Source organism: Elephas maximus, chromosome 6 (assembly GCF_024166365.1).
Source record: "Elephas maximus indicus isolate mEleMax1 chromosome 6, mEleMax1 primary haplotype, whole genome shotgun sequence".
In the NCBI taxonomy this organism is placed as follows: Eukaryota; Metazoa; Chordata; class Mammalia; order Proboscidea; family Elephantidae; genus Elephas; species Elephas maximus.
In genome coordinates, this window is record NC_064824.1 from 51569581 (window position 1) to 51595093 (window position 25513).

The 25513-nt window shown below is 36.9% G+C and overlaps 1 protein-coding gene and 1 pseudogene across 1 annotated transcript in view; one reads left to right on the top strand and one right to left on the bottom strand.

The window, feature by feature from the left end:
* GALNT13 (polypeptide N-acetylgalactosaminyltransferase 13) overlaps positions 1-25513 on the top strand; it is a 548580-nt gene that overhangs the window by 486547 nt on the left and 36520 nt on the right. Inside the window, exon 9 of the mRNA XM_049888624.1 lies at positions 8671-8769. Within this exon, the coding sequence (XP_049744581.1) occupies positions 8671-8769 (99 nt within the window). The remainder of the gene's footprint in view (positions 1-8670; positions 8770-25513) is intronic.
* LOC126077883 (putative uncharacterized protein C6orf52) lies at positions 5823-7716 on the bottom strand (annotated as a pseudogene).

A 25513-nucleotide genomic window follows, 5' to 3' on the forward strand; every position in this document is an offset into this window, starting at 1 on the left:
TAATTCCAGTGAATTAAAACCCATAGAATGTGTTTACATCAATGATTCATAATGATTCAAAAATTTAATTGTTCATCAGTGAAGGATGCAAGTCAGTGTACTCTTAAATTTGAAAACTGAGCAATACAGAGAAATTATCAAGCATTTATTCTGTCTTTTCTATATGAGCTATACCACTGAGTAACCAAATAGTAGACGCAGGAAGCTTCCCTTTATTGAAGCATTCCAGTAATAAATGGAAGGAAAATGAGAGAATTAGAATATCACTACTTTGAGCATCATAATGAATTAATGGCTCTAGGTAAGATATTCAACTGCAGCTATCATTAAAAATGAGATATAACTAGTTATTATATGCTCTTGATGAACAACACAGTACCACTCTTGGATAGTTTTAACAATAAGAACAACAAAAATAGAACTTTGATCAAGCCTCTAGCTCCAACAACCACTTTATGGTAAATACAGAGGAGAGGAAAATGTTAAACAATGCCCTGGGACCCCGTGGAAGACAATCAGAAAAAGTTCATACTGTGGCCAAGGGGCATCTTGGTAAATGACTTGGTTTAGCCTTATAGGGTTTCCAAGGAGTGGCTGGTGGATTTGAACTGCGGAACATTTGGTTAGCAGCTGAACTCTTAAACGCTGTGCCAGCAGGGCTCCAGGTAAGAACAGGGAAGGCAATTTTTTTTTTTTCCTTGGGGCAGAAAAAAAAAATTCTCTTCTCACTGGTGTGAAACAGGCACATATGGACATTTTGTGTGAGCAGTGTTGAAACTGAAATTAGAGTTTATAAATGCCCTAGCATGAGGGAATTGGTGATTCAGTGTAGAATTCTCAGCTTCCATGTGGGAGGCCCTGGTTTGAGTCCCAGAAAATGCACCTCATATGCAGCCAACCCTTGTCTGTCAGTGGGGATTTGGATGTTGCTATGTTGCTCAACAGGTTTCAGTAGAGCTTCCAGGCTCAGAAGGACTAGTAAGAAAGGCCTAGCTATCTACCTCAAAAATCAGCCAATAAAGACCCTATGGATTAAAATGGTCCAATCCACAACTGGTCATGGGGATGGCATAGAAATGGCATAGGATATGGCGCAGGACCACACAGTGTTTCATTTCGTTGTGCAGACTCAACAGCAAAAACAAATGTCCCAGCAAAACAGAAATAAGTAAGAGCTTGAGGTAAACTATACTTGATCATTTTAAAACTTAGAATAAGATGAACAGCTTATTTTTTCTTTTTTTTTTTTTTTTTAAGTAACCCATCCTTCAAGGAAGAGAATTATTGGCAAAAATACCATTTAATTCTTCATACATGAAGTAGGCTTAAGTTTTCTTTTTTTATGTTTCTAGTGTTCACTGTTGTCTGCCAGTTCATCATACTGTGGTGGTTTGCATGTTGCTGTGATGCTGGAAGCTATGCCAATGGTATGTTAGCGGTGTCACCCATAATGGACACGTTTTAGCAAAGCTTTCAGACTAAAACAGACTAGGAAGAAGGACCTCGAGGTCTACGTCTAAAACAATTGGCCAGTGAAAACCTTAAAAATAGCAGCGGAACATTGTCTGATATAGTGCCAGAAAACAAGCCCCTTAGATTAGAAGGCACTCAAAATACGACTGGGAAAGAGCCGCCACCTTAAAGTAGAGCTGAACTTAATGATGTGGGTGGAGTAAAGCTTTCGAGACCTTCATTTGCTGATGTGGCATGACTCAACATGAGAAGAAACAGCTGCAAACATCCATTAATAATCAGAACATGGAATATATGAACATATGAAGTATGAACCTAGGAAAATTGGAAGTCATTAAAAATGAAATGGAACACATAAAGATTGATATCCTAGGCATTATTGAGATGAAAGGCAGTGATATTGGCTATTTTCAGTAGGACAATCCTGCAGTCTACTATGCCAGGAATGATAAATTGAAGAGGAATGGTGTCACATTCATCACCAAAAAGAACATTTCAATATCTACCCTGAAGTACAATGCTGTCAGTGATAGGACAGTATCCATACACCTGCAAGAAAGACCAGTTAGTATGACTATTATTCAAATTTACACACCAACCACTAAGCCAAAAGATGAGGAAATTCAAGATTTTTACCAACGAATGACCAAAGTCCAGAGAAGTTACGGGATGACATCAAGTACATCACACATGAAAAAAAGCAAAATGTCATTAAAAAGACAGGACAGAAAGAAAAGTCCAAAATGGATGTCAAAAGAGACTCTGAAAATTACTCTACACTATACAGTAGCTAAAGGAAAACAAAGAAATAATGAAGTAAAAGAAGTGAACAGAAGATTTCAAAGGGCGGCTTGAGAAGACAAAGTAAAGTATTATAATGAAATGTGCAAAGACCTGGAGCTAGAAAACCAAAAGGGAAGAACATGCTCAGCGTTTCACAAGCTGGAAGAAAAACAATCAAACTTCCAGTTGCAATTTTGAAGGATTCTATAGGCAAAATATTGAACAACCCAGGAAGAGTCAAAAGGAGATGGAAGGAATACAGTCACTGTTCCAAAAAGAATTGGTCAATGTTCAACCATTTCTGGAGATAGCATATGATTAGGAACCAATGGTTCTGAAGGAAGAAGTCCAAGCTGTACTGAAGGCACTGGAGAAAAACAAAGCTCCAGGAATTGACAGAATACAAATTGAGATGTTTCAACAAATGAAGGCAATGCTGAAAGTGCTCACTAGTCTATGTGAAGAAATTTGGAAGACAGCTACTTGGGCAACCAACTGGAAGAGATCCATATTTGTGCCCATTGCAAAGAAAGGTGATCCAACAGAATGTGGAAATTATCAAACAGTATCATTAATATCACAAGCAAGTAAAATTTTGCTGAAGACAATTCAAAAGTGTCTCTGCAGTAGTACATCGACAGGGAACTGCCAGAAATTCAAGCCAGATTTCAGAAGAGAATGTGGAATGAGTTATATCCTTCCTGATGTCAGATGGATCTTGGCTCTAAGCAGAGAATACTAGAAAGATATTTACCTGTGTTTTATTGACAATGCAAAGGCATTCGACTGTGGGGATGATAACATTGAGAAGAATGGGAATTCCAGAACACTTTATTGTGCTCATAAGGAACCTGTACATAGACCAAGAGACAGTCTTTCAGACACGGCAAGGAGATACCATGTGGTTTAAAATTAGGAAAGGTGTATCAGGGTTGTGTTCTTTTACCATACTTACTCAATCTGTGTGCTGAGCAAGTAATCTGGGAAGTTGGACTATATGAAGAAGAGCATCAGGATTGGAGGATGGCTCATTAACAGCCTGTGATGTGCAGAAGATACAACCGTGCTTGCTGAAAGTGAAGAGGCCTTGAAGCACTTACTGATGAAGATCAAAGACTATAGCCTTCAGTATGAATCACACCTCAACATGAAGAAAACAAAAATCTTCACAACTGAGCCAATAAGCAATATCATGATAAATGGAGAAAATATGGAAGTTGTCAAGGCTTTCATTTTACTTGGATCCATGATCATTGCCCATGGAAGCAGTGGTCAAGAAATCAAAAGATACATTGCACTGGGCAAATCTGCTGCAAAAGCCATTTTTAATGTGTTGAAAAACAAAAATGTCACTTTCAGGACTAAGGTGCACCTGACTCAAGCCATGGTATTTTCAATCTCCTCACACGCATTTGAAAGCTGAATGATGAAAAAGGAAGACTAAAAAAAAAAAAAAAAATTGATGGCTTTGAATTCTGGTGTCGGAGAAGAATACTGAACATACCATTTTCTTCCAGAATAAGGAACAAATCTGTCTTGGAGGATGTACAGCCAGAATACTCCTTAGAATTGAGGATGGCAAGACTTCATCTCACCTACTTTGGACAGGTTAGCAGGAGGGACCAGTCCCTGGAGAAGGAGGTCACGCTTGGTAGAGGGTCAGCAAAAGAGAAGAACACCATCAATGAGGTGGATTGACATAGTGGCAGCAACTATGGGTTCAAGCATAGCAACGATTGTGAGGATGGCACAGGATGGGGCAGTGTTCTGTTTTGTTGTACATAGGGTCGCTATGATTCGGAACCTACTCAATGGCACCTAACAACAACAATGAAGGCCATTGGTTTCTTCACTGCAGGAAAGGTAGAAAAAATGTAAAGCTGTTTTTTTTTTTAATTTTTTGGTAGGAAAAAAAAGCATTAAGATCATCTAGCCTAGAAAATATATCTGCTGAGAAAGTTTTATGTGACTAGAGTAGTTAGAGATTTAATAACCGAAGCAGAAATACAGTGGAGGGGCATACATAGATATGTACGCAATAGATATTTAGAAGTGGCAGAAGGAAATATGATTTCACAAAGCAAATTTTAAATGTTTACCTCCTTTTACTCCTCCAGAATGTACACAAACTATAAAAGCAGATGGGGGAGAAGCGGTGGGTGAGATTTACAGACTTCAACATTGTTCTGGTGTGATTGCCTCCACTGACAAGGCAATCAATCGAGAGGATTAATGGGCAGGGGTTGAAGGTGGAAATAGAAGGGAAGTATATGTTTTCCTTCGTCCAGTTTCTATACAGCCAGCCACCTGTCCTCCTGCAGATTCTATACTACATTTGTCAGTATTTGAAGGGCCCAGTCCCATCCAGTTCCTGAATCAACCTAAATCCAATTGAGAGTACATTTCAGCCTTATCCCTACCAGTATGGTACTTGATTTTGCTCTTTGGAGCCTGTACCCTTCCCCTCTGATATTCACTGCGTGTTCTATTCTTTATTTTAATTTTATTTATTTTGTTGTTGTTGTTGTTGAGAATATAGACAGCAAACCATACACCAATTCAACAGTTTCTACATGTACACTTCAGTGACATTGATTACATTCAAGTTGTGCAACCTTTCTCACCCACCTTTTCTGAGCTGTTCCTCCCACATTAACATAAACTCACTGCCCCTTATGGTTCCTATCTAGTCTTTCAAGTTGCTGTTGTCAATTTGATCCCATATAGATAGTTCTTAAAAGAGCAGAATGCTGAAGGCAGACATTTTAAGAAGACTTTAGAGGATATTTTTGGTTTAAGATTTAAAGATTATTTCTGGGCAATAGTTAGGGAGATTCATATAGTCTTCATGGCTCTAGAAACTCTACAGTCCATGAGAATTTGAAATTCTCTCCTGCATTTTCCTCTTTTTGATCAGTAATCCTCTACAGAATCCCTGATCAAAACGTTTGGTAATGATAGCCAGACACCACCCAGGTCTGATCTCACGGCAAAGATGGCAGTTGTTCAGGGAGGCAATTAGCCACAATTCCTTATCCTTCTCTCATTCTTGACTCTCCTTCTTCCTCTTTTGCTTCAGGTGAATTATTGTGCCTTGGATGGGCACTTGCAAGCTTTTAAAACCCAAGGAATTAGGAGGTGGAACAGAAGCACTAAACACATTGTTATGCCAATTAATTGAGATGTCCTATGAAACCATGAACCTAACCTCCAAACTAAGGAACTGAATCCCTAGGTGTTTGGCTGTACATAAACAGCCTCAACAGCTACTCCTTTTTTTTTTTTTTTTTTAATCTTTTTGTAAATATATTTATTACACAACATTTGCCAATTCAACTTTTTACGGTGTACAACTTGTTTTTTTTTTTGGATGTGCTGGGCAAGATTATTTACATTCGATCATGCCAATCACATTTAAGTAACTGGAAGTTTGCATTTACAAACAGAATTCAGTACATTTCTAGGAGAATACATTCCTGGGAGAATACTTTCTTTTCCTCTGCAAAACCAAAAGTAGAACAGGATAGAATTAAAAGGATATTGAGTAGGTGAATGAACACCTTGCTTCAATCTGGAGTCTTCTCTGGGATTTCAGAGTGAAATATTTCCAGAGGTTGCCAGTGGCAATTCATGAGGGAATCGTAGAGTTCACTTTTCACCATAAACTCCTTGTTTAATGTCTCAATATTGAAGTGAAGATTTGGATTGTCTTCTTATTGTTAGGGAATGTCCCTATTTCTCAGTCCTTCAGAAAGACCCAGAGCAGCAGTTTAGCTGAAGCTGTTCCCATAGAAAATGTTTCCAAAAATAGGACAAATTGCTGAAGAGACTAGCTTAGGCAATCTACACTGGAATTTTCCAGTTGGATCTCTCAGTTTCTAGAAAGTTGAGTGAATAAACTTGGAAATGGGGTTACGTTGTTTTCAACCATCGTAGCACAAGTTTTACATTACCTTCTAGTGGGTCTTCATCTTGGTTTTCAGCCAGATGCTGTGGTTCCCTCAGACACAATAACTAAAGTTCCAGCTGAGTGTTCTGGGTTCTCATGCGCGAAAAGAAGACTGTCTCCATTTCTGCCCGCTGCGCAGCCATAGCTGTAGCCAGAAAGAGGATAACCACCCTGTTGTCACTCATACCAGTGGCCACAGTGTTAACTCTGGTGTGGCTGGAACTCTCGCTTCACCCTTTGCCAGTACCAGTAATAATGATTTTGTTGAGCTATATCAAAACCCGGGAAACCCTGGTGGCTTAGTGAGAGCTACGGCTACTAACCAAAAGGTTGGCAGTTCAAATGCACCAGGAGCTCCTTGGAAACTCTATGGGGCAGTTCTACTCTTCCCTATAGGGTTGCTATAAGTTGGAACTGATTCGATGGCAGTGGGGGGTTTTATATCAAAACCTACCAAACTCTTTTATCCAGTATCATTTATCCAGAAACTTTACCAAATGAGACCAGGAATCCACAATTTTTGCTCCTGCAAGAAAAATTCCAGCTACTCTGCTAAAAGCTCTCAACCCTGAGAAATTTCTCTCACAACTCAGATGTACAGCTTTTTGAAAGCAATTACATGTTTTGTCCTTTCTAATAAGGATCCATGGTGGTGCAGTGGTTAAGTCCTTGGCTGCCAACCAGAAGGTCAGCAGTTCAAACCTACCAGACACTCCTCGAGAAAAAAGATATGGCAGTCTGCTCCCATAAGTATTACAAACCCGTAGGGCAATTCAACTCTGTAGTGTAGGGTCACTATGAGTTGGAACTGACTTGACTGCAATGGTTTGTTTGTTTGTTGTCCTTTCTAATGCTGCTCACGTTTTTAATGATAGGTTCTATGTTGGTTCTGACTCATGTTTTAGTGACCCTATAGGACAGAGTAGAACTGCCCCATAGGATTTCCAATGAATGGCTGGTGGATTCGAACTGCTGACCTTTTGGTTAGCAGCCAAGCTCTTAACCACTGTGCCAGCAGGGCTCCATAGCTTCTGCCATCCTGCTCTAAACCTCAGCTCATTGAAACAAGGTTTGACCACCCTGCCCAATTCTTTCCAACTCTTTCCAAGAGCCAATTTTGCTCCCTGGTTTTCTCAATTGCTGAATGTTGCTGTGCTACAAATCACACTACTTTTCCCAGCTTCAGGAATCACTAGTTGGCCATGGGATTCTGCATCACACACAAAAAAGTGAATTGTGTAAACCTAAGCTGCTAACCAAAAAGTTGACAGATCAAATCCACCAGCCTCTCCTTGGAAATCCTACGGGGCAGTTCTACTCTATCCTGTAGGGTCACTATGAGTCAAAATCGACTCCATGGCAACGGGTTTTAGTTTTGGCTTTGGTTAATCCATTCTATTCAGAAGCTTCTAATGTTAACTGTTTTTCAGTGTAAAGAAATATGTTCACAAAGCATAGATAACTAAATAGATATATACAAGCAATGCATGAGTGAATAGTAATATACGCATGTCCTAATATAGGTCAGAGGTAAAAATTTTTCAGAAGCAGAGTGGAAAAGTAAAAATACATACTTGGGTAGAGACCAAGGAAAAGACCTGAAACATTTCACTTAATTAGAAGGGTTTTTCTTCTTCTTTGTTTTTTTTTTTTTGCACAATTTTGTGCTTGATTTAGTCATTTCAGCATCTTTAAACTCAATGAATGGCTTTTGTAATTACATTTGGCTCAGATATGCATTAACTTTATGTTAATTGTAGGGCTAATGCAGTGTTTGAGTATAAACCAAGAACCTTATGTTTGCAGTTAGCAATTTAATCTTGCTTTTGAGGAAGTTGTAATATGAGATCGCCATTTAGCCTTATAATAGCTTTTCTTAGGGTCAAGCACTTTCCACCAAGTTTAGCATTGGGAGTGGAAGAAGATGCATGGAGTATGTTTTAGTCACAGAAATCATCAGTATAATTAATCTTTATTAGTGCACAGAATGCAACATCTAGTAATGAAGCAACTTAAAAATTTTGAACATTTAATCGATTTATTTCTATTCCGTTGTATATGTTGCTATAGGGGTTCAAGAATAGACGTTATTTGAGTAGAATTTGAACACTGTCTTAATTTTGAAAGGACTTTCGAAAGAATTTCTAATTCATAATATGTACATATTTTCTTCTTTTCCGATACTATGCTATGAGCAAGTATTTTGATTAGATGCTAGTAATAATGCTAGTACTGTTCACATTGACTTCAGTAGGAGTTTAGTAACTTACACAGATTGGGGAGGGGACACTGAAAAATAAAAATTTTTAAAGCAAGGTGTTCTCCTCAGAGAAATTTCCTTACAAACTTGTATCATTTACTTTGAACAATTTTTGCAATTTGATATAATCAGAAAGATTTTCTGACTTAAATTGCCATCTGACTTACGTTTTATTTGCCTTTTTGTGTGTGTTTGCTTTCTTTAGATAAGAAATGTTGAAACAAATCAATGTTTAGACAACATGGGCCGCAAAGAAAATGAAAAAGTGGGTATATTCAACTGTCATGGTATGGGAGGAAATCAGGTAAACTCTTTTTTTATCAGCTTCATATTTTTTTTTTTTGAAAAATACTATTGTTAAAACAATAGATGTAGATCATAGCCCACATTCCAATAACAATAAAGTCTTAGTTTAGTAAGTTAATGATCATTCAATAAAATTTAGCTTTTTTATTTTCCCAAGTATCCTAAGAGAGCACTACAAAATTTAATAAAAATGGCAACACTTTCAGTGAGCCTACAGTTAATGAATGAAGCTATCCAAATATTCTAGACCCATCTCACTATACTATACTGTTACTTACTGAATAATATAAAATAATCCCTCAACATCTGTGATATTTTCAGAAAGGTGATTAAGTTTCTTTTAGAAATTTTTATGTCTCTCATGGTCTCATAGCGACCCTATAGGAGAGAGTAAAACTGCCCCATAGAGTTTCCAAGGAGTGCCTGGTGGATTCGAACTGCCAACCCTTTGGTTTGCAGCTGTAGCATTTAACCAGTATGCCACCAGGGGTTCTATAGGATCACTATGAGTTGGAATCGACTCCACAGCATTGGGGTTTTGGGTTTTTCTCATGGTCTCTAGGAGTTTCTCAGGTTCCATAAAACTTTAAAATGCATAGCGCCTTTCTTATTTTTTGCTTTAGTTGTCTTTGGACCAGGTGAAATTTTAGTACTTAAGCAAGACTGATGAATTACAAAAAGTCTAAGACAGTATTTTTTGTGTAAAAGTTGTATTAATTATTGCAGACTTATATATAAGATATAAGAAGGATTTTTGTGCTAAGTGTTGGAAAGTGGCTCTGCAAGGTAGGCCACATGGAGGCAGCTTGGCTTTGAGTCTTCTGGCTGGAGCAGCCCTACTGCCATGGCCACTTTAAGAGGGAGAATTTGCAATGCCAAGGGATGTAAAAGGAGCCCTGGTGGCTCAGTGGATAAACACTCGGCTGCTAACCGAAGGGTCAGCGGTTTGAACCCACCAGCCACTCTGCAGGAGAAAGATGTGGCAGTATGCTTCCATAAAGAGTTCAGCCTTAGAACCCTATGGGATAGTTCTATTCTGCCGTACAGGATAACTATGAGACAAGATGGACTCAACAGCAATGGATTTTGGGAACTGTAAAAACAAAACAGCATTTGAGAGTGATTCTTCTTCACAAGTTGTCTGCAGCAGTGGATGAAAATCACACCAGTGAGTTTTTAATCTGATGATAAAACTTTTGGGTTAGAGTGAACGAAGTTAGCAAAAGATAAACTATCCAGTACAATATTATGGTTACATTTGTGATGCAGATGAATGTGCCAAGGTTCCATAGAGAAATGCATATTACTTATGGTACTGTAAAGCAAGAGGAAATTGCCCTGTTGAGTTGTGGAACTGTACTTCAAGCCTGTATAATTCAATGAAGAAAATCAACAGAAAGTTTGTCTCTTAAAAAAAAAAAAAAAAAACTAATTTTTAAAAGATTTTAAGTTAAGAAAGAAAATATTTAAATTAAACTTTTAAAATCACAACATGGAAAAGTAACCAGTGGAAGAAGATGATAAAAACAACATAGGCAGAACCATAACAAAGCATTTTAAGACTATCGAGCTCATGGTTATATTGATTCACAGTGAATGGGAGTGGCCTCCACTACCAAACACCGAAGAAGTGCCAATGAATTTAGCCAGAAACAGCAAAAGTCTAATAATCAGAGGATTAAATGTGTAGGGCTTTAATTTTCTCATATATTAAGTCTGAAAATACTTAATTGCTGTCATTTGTTCAGGTTCTCAATGATTCCATCAGGAAACCAGACATTTTCTATGTTTCCATTCTTCTTCCCTTTGAGTTGTCTTTTATCAACAGCTGGTTATAAGAGGGCTGCTGAAACTGCAGACATCATGCCCATATTCAAGCTAGGAAGAGTGGGGTAGAGAAGAGCTACAACAGCCATGTCTGTCCTTTTACTTGGGAAAGAAAAAGCCTTCCTAGAGCCTCAACACATTTCCATGTATGTCTCTTTTGCCATAAATGTTACTTGGGCACTCCTAGTGCAAGGAACAATGGCAAGTGAATATTTCACGTCACACTCACAAGTGGCACTCCTCATAATTTATTTAGCATGGTATTGTGTAAGCATTTAGAAATGTCTATCATAATCTATTTCAAAAGCTTGTTTGGAAATCAATTAATCATCTGCACCATGATGATCTCTGAAATTAAAAAAACAAACAAAACATTAGTTATGAAATTGTTCTCCTTCTAATGAAGATGAAAATGAGAAAGAAAGGTGCCCCTGATGAATTACCCACATAGATTCCTTAATGTGCCACAGTATAAAAAGATAATTAGTCATATATTCATATTTTTAATTACATACATATTCATGACAACTGCGTCTAAATGACACCAAACACTGTAATTATAAGGGTGTAAAAATTTTATCATTCATCTACAAGTTTCCAAATATTCAGTAATAAGCTGTCCTACTCTACTATAAGCTTCTTATTTGCAGAAACTATTTCTTATTCCTCTTTTCATCCCCAGAACCTGACATGGTGCTTGGGATATGTTAGGTGCTTAATAAATACCAGTTGAGTAAATGGATGGAAGAATGTATGGTCTGGACAATGGATTTGTACCTTAGTGCCATGTGGACATTGCTAAGGAAAAATTAGCTGTTCTTGTCATGTAACTAAAAGGCACCATTTTTCCGAATTTATAAAGAAAATGAACAAATAAATGGTAAGCAAAAAAAAACACATTACAACATATATTCAAATATCTATAGATTATCAACTTAATGGCAAGGTAGAAATTAAGACATATTTTTTCTAGCTGCATGAATATTTGCTCATGTGCACAAATACTCACGTACATGCATATTTATTGGAGCCCTTTTTGTTATAAAACAAACAATGGGACCAACTAAATATTTACTAAGAGACTAATAGTTAAATAAATCATTACAGAGAATATTATATAGCCACCAAAAATGACTGTAAGAGGACTATATGTACTGTCATGAAAAACTGAAAAGAGAAAACAAAATCCACAGTGCAACTTACTTTGAATGATCTCATTTATTAAAAAAAAATAAAGTGAGTATGTATGCTAATGGAAATACATTCAAATCTATATAAAAGTAAATTAACCTCTGGAGACAAAGTAACCCGGAGAGAAGATTGAGTTGAAATGGAAATTTTCACTTTTTACCATATTTTTTTGTACATATATATAAAAAAATATATAAGCTTCTTAATTAATCAAATAAAGATGGAGAAATTGAACTCTTAAGAATAAAAGAATATGATTTTATAGCATCACACTAAACTGATTAATTGGGTAACCTATGATAAGATGCAACCACTTTTGAATTATCGTCAGCAGAAGACGTTGTGGCAGTATATCAACAGAGAACTTCCAGAAATTCAAGCAGAATTTAGAAGAGGATGTGGAAAAAGGATATCATTGCTGATGTCAGATGCACCTTGGCTGAAAGCAGAGAATACCAGAAAGATGTTTACCTGTGTTTTATTGACTATGCAAAAGCATTTGATTATGTGGATCATAACAAATTATGGATAACATTGCAAGGATTGGGAATTCCAGAACACTTCATTGTGCTCATAAGGAACCTGTACAGAGACTAAGGGGCAGTCATTCAAACAGAACAAGGGAATACTGCATAGTTTAAAATCAGGAAAGGTGTGTGTCAGGGTTATATTCTTTTGCCATACTTATTCAATCTGTATGCTGAGCAAATAATCTGAGAAGTCAGACTACAGGAAGAACATGCCATCAGGATTGGAGGAAGACTCATTAACAACCTGCATTATGCAGCTGATACAGCCCAGCTTGCTGAAAGTGAAGAGGACTTGAAGCGCTTACTGATGAAGGTGAAAGACCACAGCCTTCAGTGTGGATTACAGCTCACCATAAAGAAAACAAAAATCCTCACAACTGGAAAAATAAGCAGCATCATGATAAACTGAGAAAAAAATTGTTGTTATCAAGGATTTCATTTTACTTGGATCCACAATTAATAACCCTGGAAGTGGCAGTTAAGAAATCAAACAACATATTGCATCAGGCAAATCTGCTGCAAAAGACCTCTTTAAAGTATTAAAAGCGAAGATGTCACTTTGAGGACTAAGGTGTGCCTGACCCACGCCATGTGTTTTCAGTTGCCTCATATGCATGAGGAAGCTGGGCAGTGAATAAGGAAGATAGAAGAATTGATGCCTTTGAATTATGGTATTGGCAAAGAATATTGAATATACAATGGACTGCCAGAAGAATGAACAAATCTGTCTTAGAAGAAGCACAGCCAGAATGCTCCTTAGAAGTGAGGATGGTGAGACTTTTTCTCACGTAATTTGGACATGTCATCAGGAGAGACCAGTCCCTGGAGATGGACATCATGCTTGGTAAGGAGAGGAAGACCCTCAATGAGATGGATTAGCACAGTGGCTGCAGTGATGGTTCAAGCATGGCAATGATTGTGAGAATGGCACAGGAATGGCCAGTGTGTCCTTCTGTTGTACATAGGGTCTCTAGGAGTTGGAACCGACTAAATGACACTTAAGAACAACATGTTAAGTTTCCTAATATTGTGGAGCTTTAATATTTAAATATCTATTCAAATGATACAAGATTTCCCTCAATTTTTTTTTCTCCGAAGATTAATAAAATTTGTGAAACAACTAACACCAAGCACAGCACATACCAGGCACTTTCTTCATATTGGTCTGTTGCCATTAATTATTCTCTTTATATATCATTTCCGTTTATGTTCTCAGATACTTCCCTTTTTACTTCTAAAAGTAAACAAATAAAATGTTCATTCAAGGGTTCATGCCAAAAACAAGATAAAAACCAGCGCTTTCTATGGTATTGTTTATTTCAATAAAATGCATAGCCTCTCCTGCTATTCTCATAAATTTATATTATGAAAAAATTAAATGATCACATAAAATTCTATTGTTATGATTGTGTTTTGATGGAACTCAGTATTTTGAGGAAGTTAGGATGTTTAGCACCAGGGCCACGCTTAAATGTTTGTCTTGCTCAATTTGGAAAAGAACAGATTTTAGGATTTTATTCTCAGAGCTAGTCTTTTTTATTGCCATTCTTTTATGTTATCATGGAAGCCTCATCTATTTTTATGGACATTTTGCTTGAATTTTTTAAAGTAGCCCCTAACCCATAAAGATATTCAAATCTTTTTCCCACTTTTACACAAAAGTCTTAATGAATGTTAGCAAAGGTGTTCTGTTTGTTTGTTTAGCATTTCAATTCAGTTACATGTCTAAAAGAGGGTACTTTATATTTTGTTGGCAATTATGCTGTCATCATTTCTCCATCCCCAGGAGTTTTGATAGTTTTTAGTTACTATTATTAAGTTTTTGGAGATATCAAGGAGAAACTTAACTTTTTTAGTAGTAAGAGATATTTTTCTTAAACACTCAAATATTCAGGAAAATGCAAGCTTGAATCAATGGATTCAGTAACACTGATGCAAATCCATCCACCTGCAGTCACCTGATCTTCTACGAAGCTCCAAAGTCCATTAAATGGGGAAAATACAATCTTTCTAACAAATAGTGCTAGCAAAACTGGATGTCTATCTTTAAAAAAAAAAAAAAAGAGTACTATAAAAACAAACCAAAAAATGGAGAATTATTAGGTTAAACATGATAATTTTGAAGTGCTCTTTTTAAATCTGTATAAATAAATCTTCAACCTCAAATAATAATGATAAAACTAGATAGTCCATTCCAATCTATTCATGAAATGCTTTCTTTTCATCAGCAAGTACCATAATGATAACCATTAAATATTTTCAAAAGAATGAAAATAAAGAGGATTTTGACTAAAACTTGAATATAAATTTTTACAAGTGAAAGAACTTATAATTTATTGATGTAATGTATGTTACTAAAAGTTATGGGATTTCCTTTCCTGTACATCTGAAAAAAAAAAGACATAGATTTCTAGTACCAGCTTCATGTCTCCTACAATGCCAATGATTCAGATTTATGTCTTCATAGACAATGTCTCTCCTGAACTCTAGGATCTATTTCTAATTAATTACTGTGAATTTCTACACGCATCTAAAACTCAACAATTTCCAAACTACACTCACTCTCTTCCTTTTCACAAAATCATCACAAATAGAAATTTAGAATATTCATTTCATAAGTCTAATTGGTCTCCAAAATCTTGGCATTTCTATGCAAAAATATTCCTTGATTCTTACCCATCAGCCCCTTTACAACCAAGGCATCTTCCTTTATCCAAGCCTAAATCTTCTTCCACCTGGATAGTTGAAAATGCTCATTATTTCTTTGACTATATCACACATGGTACATTAGAAATATAATCTGACTAAAATATTAAGCAGTCCTTCACTTCCCAAGGATTGAAGTCCAAATTCTTTAGTATGATAGACAAAGCCCCTCATAATGTCATCCTCTCATCTGGCTTTCCAGTTGTGTCTCTCTTTGTGTTTCAATAGTCCCTTGTGCTCTAGCCATATGCCTGGTAATTTTTCTTTTTTTGGCATGTTTCATGCATTTTTCTATATCTGAAATTCATTCATACTGTTCTAATTTCACTGTTGATCACATACTGTGTCACTGGCAAACTTAAGACATACTTACCTTTCAAAGCTCAAATGATTTAGATTATCTTCTGCTGTATATAGAATAATGTCTTAGTTATCTAGTGTTGCTATAAAAGAAATACCACAAATGGGTGGCTTTAATAAATAGAAATTTATTTTCTCATAGTGTAGGAGGCTAGAAGTCTGTCAGCTCTAGGGGAAGGCTTTTTCTGTCTGTGGCTCTGGAGTAAGGTCCTTGTCTCTTTTAGCTTCTGCTCCTGGGCAGTCTTCATGTGGTTTGGCATCTCTCTATCCCCATCTTTTCTTGCCCACTTGGTTGTTTTAATCTCTTTTATATCTGAAATAAGATTGACTCAAGACATACCCTACACTAATCCTGCCTCATTAACACAACAAAGACAAACCTTTCTCAAATAAGATTATAATCACAGGCATAGAAGTTAGGATTTTCAGCACATTTTTGGGAGGAAACAATTCAATCCATAGCATTCCACCCTTTAACTCCTAAAAATTCATATCCTCGACACATGCAAAACACGTTCACCCCATCATATCATCCTAAAAGTCCTAAATCAACTCCAAGTCCCAAATCTCATCTTCTGAGTCATCCAAATCAAATATGAGTGGGATGTTAGGTGTATTCCATCCTGGGGAAAAATTCCTCTTCACCTGTGAACCTGTGAAACCTACGATATAAGTTATCTGTTTCCAAAGTATAATGGTGGAGCAGGCACAAGATAGACATTTTCATTACAAATCGGAGAACTGGAGGGAACGAAGGGATACTTGGGAACACAGCAAGTTCAAAATCCATCAGAAAAATTTACATTACCTCTTCAAGCTTGAAAATAACCCTCTGTTCTTTGGGACCATTTGAGCAATGGCTCCGCCCTGCAGACTATAGATGTTGGCCAGGCCCTCTGAATTCTGGCTAGAGGCCCCTCTACCCTTGGCTGCAGCTCTGCCTTCCAGGCCCACTGAGATGTCAACTCTGCACCCTCAGCTTTAGTTGACCCCATTCTCTTAATCCATCTAAGTGACAACTCTACCCCTTGGCTCCAGCATGCCCAGTTCTTCTGCCCCTTGAGCAGGACAGCTTCACCTCCTTAACTTTGGGTGTCTACCTTATCCTCCTGACACACTTTTATAGCAGCCCCACACACTGGAACCAAGTTGGCAAAGACCCAACTCTTTGAAATCTGTGAACTGTGTCCCCACCCTTAGAAACGGAGAAGACCCTGCTTCCTGTGCTCCTTCCAACAGATCTGATGATCTCTGAGGTGCACCAGGGATGGGCCTTGTTGTGGATTGAATTGTGCCCCCTAAAATGTGTATCAACTTGGCTAGGCCATGATTCCCAGTATTATGTGGTTGTCCACCATTTTGTGATCTACTGTGATCACCCTGTGTGTTGTAAATCCTAATCTCTATGGTGTTAATGAGGAAAGATTGGAGGCAGTTATGTTAATGAGGCAGGATTCAATCTACAGGATTAGGCTGTATCTTCAGTCAATCTCTTTTGGCAAAGAGGAGTGGGACTTCATGCCCAAGAAAGAAGCACTGGGAGTGGAGCACATCCTTTGGACCCAGGGTCCCTGCACTGAGAAGCTCCTAGGCTAGGGGACAATTGATGACAAGAAACTGCCAGCAGAACTGACACAGAGAGAATGCATCCCCAGAGAGCTGGCACCCTGTACTCAAACTTCTAGCCTCCTAGACTGTGAGAGAATAAATTTCTGTTTGTTAAAGCCGTCCAATTTTGACATTTCTGTTATAGCAGAACTTGATAACTAAGACAGTCCTTTTCTTTTCTTGGAGGACAACAGATGTAGCTCCTTTCGTCTGTTTTCTGCTTGTAGAATTCTAAGAGGCAGACAGCATTCTCTCCTATCATTCTTTCCCTGTCTCCTTCAGTCTAAGGTAATGGGTTTTCTGCTGTGGTAGTTGGTTAGATTCATCAGTTGCAGGCTTAATTTCTTTAACAAAAGATTCGTGAAGGGAAAGACAACACACAATATAGAGGAAGGCAGTAGAACTTGACCAAGGCAAAGTCATAGAGGCTTCCTAGTCATATCTAGACACCTTGAGGGAATGAGTTACTGGGGCTGAGGGCTGGGGACCATGGTCTCAGGGACATCTAGATCAATTGACATAACATAGTTCATAAAGGTATGTTTTGCATCCTAATTTGATGAGTCGCATCTGGGGTCTTAAAAGTTTGCAACCGGCTATCTAAGATACATCTATTGGCCCCATCCCAACTGGAGCAAAAGAGAATGATGAAAACCAAAGACACAAGGAAAATATTAGCCCAAAGGACTAATGGACCACATGAACTACACCAGCCTGAGCCCAGAAGAATTCAGTGGCGCCCAGTTACCACCACTTACCCTTCTGACAGTTATCACAATAGAGGGTCCTAGACAGAGCAGGAGAAAAATATAGAGCAAAATTCAAATTCACAAAAAAAGACCAGACTTGGTGGTCTGACAGAGACTGGAGGAACCCAAGACTACAGCCCCTGGACAACCTGCTAACTCAGAACTGAAGCCACTCCTGAAGTCCAGCAAAAAAAAAAAAAATTGTGTAGCCACATCCTTGGTGGACATCTTAGGACATGTGTCCTTAGTTTGTACAACAGGATTTTCTAAATCTTCAAGTTCTGTTTCATTTTGCGCAGTTCACTTTTAAGTCTATCTCTTTTCTCTTGCATTTTACTATAAGTGGTGAGAGAAACCACATGTCCCCTTTAAGATCTTACTTAGAAATTTCATCATCCAGATATCCAAGTTCATCACTTATAAGGTCTACCTTCTACCAAACATCTGAACGTAATTCAGAAAAGTTCTTTGCCACCATATAAAAAGCATCGCCCTTCCTCCATTGTTCAATCACGTGTTCACCATTTTCTTTTAAAGCTTTACCAGAAGCACATTTAATGTCCACATTTCTAGCAACATTCTTTTGTGGTGCCATATGTATTCGCTAAGATGATAGCGACTTTCTCTATAGGTCTCCTCCCTTCCTTGTGAGACCTCACCAGAATTGCCTTTGATGTCCACAATTCTACCAATAGGCTCTTCAAGACAATCATGGCATTTACTATTAGGCCTCTTAAAACTTCCAGCCTCTATCCATACCCAATTCCAAAACTTCTGCTATATTTTAGGTATCTGTTAGGGCAGCACCCTGCTCTTGGTACCAAATTGTGTCTTAGTTATCTAGGGTTGCTATAACAGTTATACCACAAATGGGTGTCTTTAACAAACAGAAGTTTACTTTCTCATAGTTTAGGATGCTAGAAGTCCAAATTCATGGTGCTGGCTTTAGAGGAAGGCTTTCCTTCTCTGTCAGCACTGGAGGAATGTCCTTGTCTCTTTTAGCTTCTGCTCCTGGGAGATCTTCGTGCAGCTTGGCATCTCTCTTTCCCCATTTCTGCTTATCTGCTTGCTTGTTTTAATCTCTTTTATATCGCAAAAGAGATTGACTCAAGATACCCCCTACACTAATCCTGCCTCCTTAACATAATAAAGACGGTTCGTTCCCAAATAAGATTATAACCACAGGCATAAAAGTTAGAATTTACAACACATATTTTTGTGGGACACGATTCAATCCATAATGTCTAATAACTTCTTAACCTAAATAGAATATTTTTAAATGAGTAAACTATAATTTACTTCATCAATCCCCTATTCTTTAATACTTAAGATTATTTCTTTTTATCAGTATAGACTAGACTCATCAATATCTTTGTTGCTAAAATATTCATCCATATTTACTTCTTTAAAATAATGTCTAGAAGTAAATTTGTTAAATTAAAGGCTATGAAACATAAGTCTTTTAATACATAGTGACACATTGTCCTCTTTTAGGTTACACAATTTAATAGGGCTGATAACTAAAATAAGAAGATGCACTATGATAAACACTTATGTTTATCCTCTTATGTTAATCCCTAAAGCATTTTCTCCTTTAACTCTCACAACAATCTATTAAGTTCATAGTGTCATTATCCTGATTTTACAATTAGACCTAGAATGGAAACTGAGAGATAGTAACATGATTGTGTTGGTAATGCAGTTTGAACCTGTCTGGCTCCAGATCAAGGTTGTATCCACTGTGTTTGCATTGATTCCCAGACTTTTCCAGGATTCCAATAATATTGGCCAAGGCTAACTGGGTATTATATATATATATCTTCTCATCTGTGCTGATTTAGTATGAGAGGAAATTTTTATCTTGTTTTCAATTATATTTCCAGCATTATCAATGCATTTAAGTATTAAAAAAAACTTAGCATCAATGCTTTGTGAATTTCCCAGTTATATTTTTGCTCATTTTCTCTTGGAAACTGCAGGGATTCTTTCTCTTGATCATTTATTAGAACACTTTATTAAATAAGATTATTATCTGTGTCATATATGTTACAGGTATTTTTCTGACTTTGAAATTTTGTTTAGAGTGTGTTTTCACCTACAGACTTTTTAAGCCATTCATGTACTCCAATCACTCTTTACCTTTGTGTTTTCTCTTTTTGGAATAGAAATATCATCCTTTTTTATATAGGATGATATTTTGTAAATAACAGTTACATAAGGAGTTAATACCAAATTTAGTAATTGGATCTTGGTCTAATTGGGCATATATCATACCTACTCAAATATCAAAACTAACTTTTTATTTAATATTTTTGTAAGATGCATTTATAAGTGGGTAAAATTATATTAATATAATATTTATAAAATTACCATTTACTTTGGTATCAAGTATCATTATAAAGATTTTTTATTAAAACTCAGTAGAACATCAGATACATAGACCAATGGAACAGAATTGACAATCCAGACATAAATCCATCCACATATGAGCACATGATATTTGACAAAGGCCCAAAGTCAGTTAAATGGGGAAAAGACAGTCTCTTTAACAAATGGTGCTGGCATAACTGGATATCCATCTGCAGAAAAATGAAACAAGACCCATGCCTCACACCATGCACAAAAATGAACTCAAAATGGATCAAAGACCTAAATATAAAATCTAAAATGATAAAGATTGTCATGGATTGAATTATTTCCCCCCCAAAAATGTGTGTATCAATTGGGCTGGGGCATGATTCCCAGTATTGTATGATTTTCCTGTTGATGTTGTAAATCCTCCCTCTATGATGTTAATGAGGGAGAATGGGTGACAGTTGTATTAGTGAGGCAGGACTCAACCTACAGGATTGGGTTGTGTCTTGAGGCAATCTCTTGAGATATAAAAGGTAGAAGCAAGCAGAGAGACGGGGGGACCTCATACCATCAAGAAAGCAGCACTAGGAGCAGAGTGCATCTTTTGGACCCGGGCTCCCTTCACCTGAGAAGCTCCTCAATCAGGGGAAGATTGAGTCCAAAGACATTCCTCCAGAGCCTATATAGAGAGAAAGTCTTACCCTGGAGCTGAAGCCCTGAATTTGGACTTTTAGCTTACTTAAATTTCTCTTTGAGAGTATGTCTGTTATAGTAGCACTAAATAACTAAAACAAAGATCATGGAAGAAAAAATAGGGACAATGCTAGGTGCCCTAATAAATGGCATAAACAGTATAAAAAACATTACTAACAATGTACAAACACAAGAAAAAAACTAGATAACTGGGAGCTCCTAAAAATCAAACACTTATGTTCATTCAAAGACTTCACTAAAAGAGTCAAAAGATTACCTACAGACTGGGAAAAAGTTTTTGGCTATGACAAATCCGACCAGTGTCTAATCTCTAAAATCTACAAGATACTGCAAAAACTCAACAATAAAAAAACAAATATTTTAGGTGAAGGGAAAGATGGCACACAATACACGGGAGGTCAAGTGTGTATAAATGTATTAAGAAAGTGTTCTGCATCCCAGTTTGGTGAGTGGTGGCCATCTAAGATATGTCAATTGATACCAACCCACCTTGAGCAAAGGCAAATGAACACCAAAGACACAAGGTAAAGATGAGCCCAAGAGACAGAAAGGGCCTCATAAACCAGAGACTACATCAGCCTCAGGCCAGAAAAACTAGATGGTGCCTGACTACCCCTGAAGACTACCCTAACAGGGAACAGGAGAACAGTGGGATGCAGACCTCAGGTTCTCGTAAAAAGACCAGACTTAATGGTCTGACTGAGACTAGAGAGACCTGGGAGGTCATGGTCCTTGGACCCTCTGTTAACCCTCTGGAACCATTTCCAAAGCCAACTCTTCAAAGAGGGATTGAACTGTACTATAAGACAGTAAATGATAACTGGCGAGGAGTGAGTTTCTTAGCTCAAGTAGACACGTGAGACTATGTGAGCTGCTCCTGTCTGGAGGCAAGAAGAGAAGGCAGAGGGGGACAGGCGTGGCTAAATGGTCATGGGGAATACTGGGTGGAGAGGAGGAGGATGCTGTCTCATTGGGGGGGATTAGCTAGGAGTACATAGCGAGGTGTGTATAAGTTTTTGTATGAGAGACTGACTTGATTTGTAAACTTTCACTTAAAGCAAAAAGCAAAAAAAAAAAAAAAAATCAGTAGAGTGTTTATCTTTGAACTCCAACATATCTTTCATCCAAAATGGAAAGAAGTAGTCCCATACACATTGTACTCATCCCTTTTATAGACAAAATATGTGAAGTGATGGAAAAATGCTCACATTTTAGGAAATGCATTTATAATGTTTCTCTTTCTCCCTGGAGCCCCTCATTTGGAGAGAGCTAGAAAACACATGGAAACATTCCATATAATTCATTGCAGTAAGTGATTCAGAGCCATTCTTCAAGGTAGCAAGCCTTTAGGGAAGCTTATGCTAGCCATTTACTAAAATCTTGTTTCCTGCCAAGATAAAGAAGAGATCATTAGATATTATCTAGATTTTTATACAAATATCTCTTTCTCCTCTAATATGTGATTATTTGTACTTAAGAAGCATCTAACTTTATGATAGGCATATTAATAATTTTGAGAGTAAACAAATACTTTCGCTTCCCATTTACAGACCCCTCAACTAGAGAACCCTTGATTAATTTAGTAATGCATTCTAATGTACTCACAGATTGTAATGAATGCATTCATTTGATGGATATGTATTCATTTTTAAGTTTGCATTTTATAAGTACTGTAATTACTTAGAAGCTCTTTCTACATTAATTCGGTCCCCTTTTAATAGCTAGCATAGTGGAATTAAAAATCACCAGGGATTTTCACAAAGTAAATTTGCAAATGAAATGGAATAGCCTATGAGGAAAGAAGGAAAAGTTACCATTAATTAAATGTTTGAATGAGTTAGATACATACAATATAGAAGAGAGCAGAGTTGTCACAACTTCTATAGAAATAAGAAGTATTCCAAGAGCCTTTCAATCTTACTAACACTTGACTTGGAAAACTTTTCTGTTTTCTGCTCCTACCAGGAAACTAAAATATACTGGGGATTGAATGTTAACTTAGCTCAATCAATCCTTCATCTAGCAAAACTTGGTTATCCTGACCTGCAATATACTCTCAAGTCTATGACATTTTAGTGGAAAATATTCAAAGAGGACAAACATTTCACCTTGGCCAGTTATTCTGAAGCCTGAGACCTGTTCATTCTCAGGACCCTCAGATCAAGAGTCAGTTTTCTCCCCGAAAAAATTCCAGCAGGGCATGATATCATGGGGTACATCTGGGTTAAATAAAGCCTTTGGGATACATGTACAGGTTAGTGAGTCTATTATTGCCACACATCCTCTGTTTATACTTTCTTCTTCACTCTTTATTTCCCATGGAAATTAATCCCTGCAAGTTTCACTATCAGAATGCTCCAAAGTTTTACTGATTCTTTGGCTTCCACCATTGTTTCAAACTGAATGATGAACATTTTTACTGAATGAACAAATGTTGCCTTGGACTCAGTCTGTATGTAATTATCTGAACTTTCATCCAAAGACTTTTCCCTTCTAATCTCTGTATTCATCTATCATTTATATTTTCCTCTCTTCTCTTTCATAATCTCTCTCCTTCCAAACTAGATGTCAAGCCCTGGGGATTCGTTCTACTTATTCATTTATTTATTTTTTATCTATTTCTTATTTTCTACCAGTAGTATTTCTGCCTTCCCAATCTAGGCCTTGATCACCTCACATTTGAATTACTACAAGTTTCCAGTATACCAAAAAAAAAAAGCAAACCCGTTGCTGTGGAGTCAATTACGACTCATACCACCCAGCCATTGTGGCCCCATAAGACAGAGTAGAACTGCCCCATAGGGTTTCCAAGGAATGTCTGGTGGATTCAAACTGCCTACCACTTGGTTAGCAGCCACAGCTCTTAACCACTATGCCACCAGGGTTTCCAGTTCCTGGTATAGCCTATGTCTTCATCCTATCTCCATCTTCACTCTACCCACATTCAATAATGAAGAGATGACTTCTTCTAAGATATCATTCCCAGTTGGAAAAACAAACAACAGTAGAACCAACAGCAACAAAGACTCTAAAGAGTTCCTTGTTATTACAAGATAAAATTAACATTCTTTAAAAGTCAAAGCTCTACACAAACTAACCCCTTCCTACTTCTGTAACTTCATTTCCCATCTGTAACTTGCTCACCTATCCTAACTCTCCACTCCTTCAAACTCTAGTAAGCATACTCTGAACAGATGAGAAAAAAAAAAAAAATTGTTGTTGGTTGTTTGTTTTATCATAGCCTTGCCTTTTCTCATACATATTGCCATGATCTTTCCTTCCTTTTTTGAATATGTAAATTGTATTCATCTAGTCCCATTTCAAAATTCATCTTCTCCAAAGAGTATTGTATTTCTTCCATTTCAGTGAAACCTGTGAGAACTGGAACTTGACGGGACAGCCTTGTTTTTCTGGGTCTCGCAAGTTTTTCATCTTTGACAGGGTGCAGTCTTGCTGCTCCTCTATCTCTCTCTATTAAGAATCTTGCCTCATAAACACCAAGAAAATGTGCCTTTTCAGTTTTATAGGACTGGAAATCATTTTTTTATTTGTATATTTATTCAAATTATATACAGATATGTGTATATATTATTAAAACAAAAATATGGATAAAATTCACTTTTTAATGGGACCATCTAATGTTAACTGTTTAGTCTGTTTTGATTTTTTGATGAAATTATTGAAACAAATTTCTAAGTCTATAGCCTTATCAAAAATCTCTTCATCTCCTTTAACTTTTCCAAATTCCATCAAAGCTTTTACATAGCTGAAAACTTAAGTTTGACTTAAAGGCTCAGGCTCTACTAATGGTAGGCCTTCGTCATCTTCAACACCATCATCTTTAGATTGTGGGTTCACAATTTCTTGCAGCTTTATATCATTCTTTTCCTTGGCAATTTCTTTGTTGATATCAATGTAAAATGCAGCATTGACCTTATTTTTTGAAACACCACTGTAAATGTAATTTATTGCATCCTGAAAATACTATCTAAACCCTGCACAGGAGTGTTAAATATTATTTTAAATTATTTTTTTAAAACCTTAATCTAAGAACTGGACAAACACCAACAAGTAATTTTTTTTTTTTAATTCAAATATGTTACATTATCCTTTATATTAGAGGAACATCTATATAAGCTTGGGTTGATTAAAACTTACAGGAACCTAAATTTGAGTTTTGATTCTGCACATTTTTGCCTGGCCAGAGCGTTTCTGGACTGGAAACAAATGGCACACTTGTGTTCAGCCCTTTTCTTTCCCTAGTAGAAGTTACTCAGAGATGTTTAGGTTTTTGTTTCAAGTTCCTTGCAAAATGAGCAATAGTATCGACGGTTTTGTAGATGTGTCCTTTCGTCTAAGTGTTACATGGTCTAATTTTATGTTTCTACACATGAAGAGTCAACATCTATTATATACATCATTCTTTCAAAAGCCATGGAGAGAATGGCAGTGCATGTCAAATTAGAAGACAATTTACCAATTTACTATTAAGTATTTTTTTATTTAAAATGAATTACATGGAATCCTACATTTGTTTTAAATGATCCACAACAGTGGGTTCTTCTAAGCTCACAACTATCAATTCAAAAATCAGATCAATTAAAAAAAAAAAAGAAACTTTCTCAAATGTTCCATTATTTCTTTTGTTGAGAAGAGAAAAAATGTCTACTGTCATTTCTGAAAAGGAAAGTGGTACATTTAA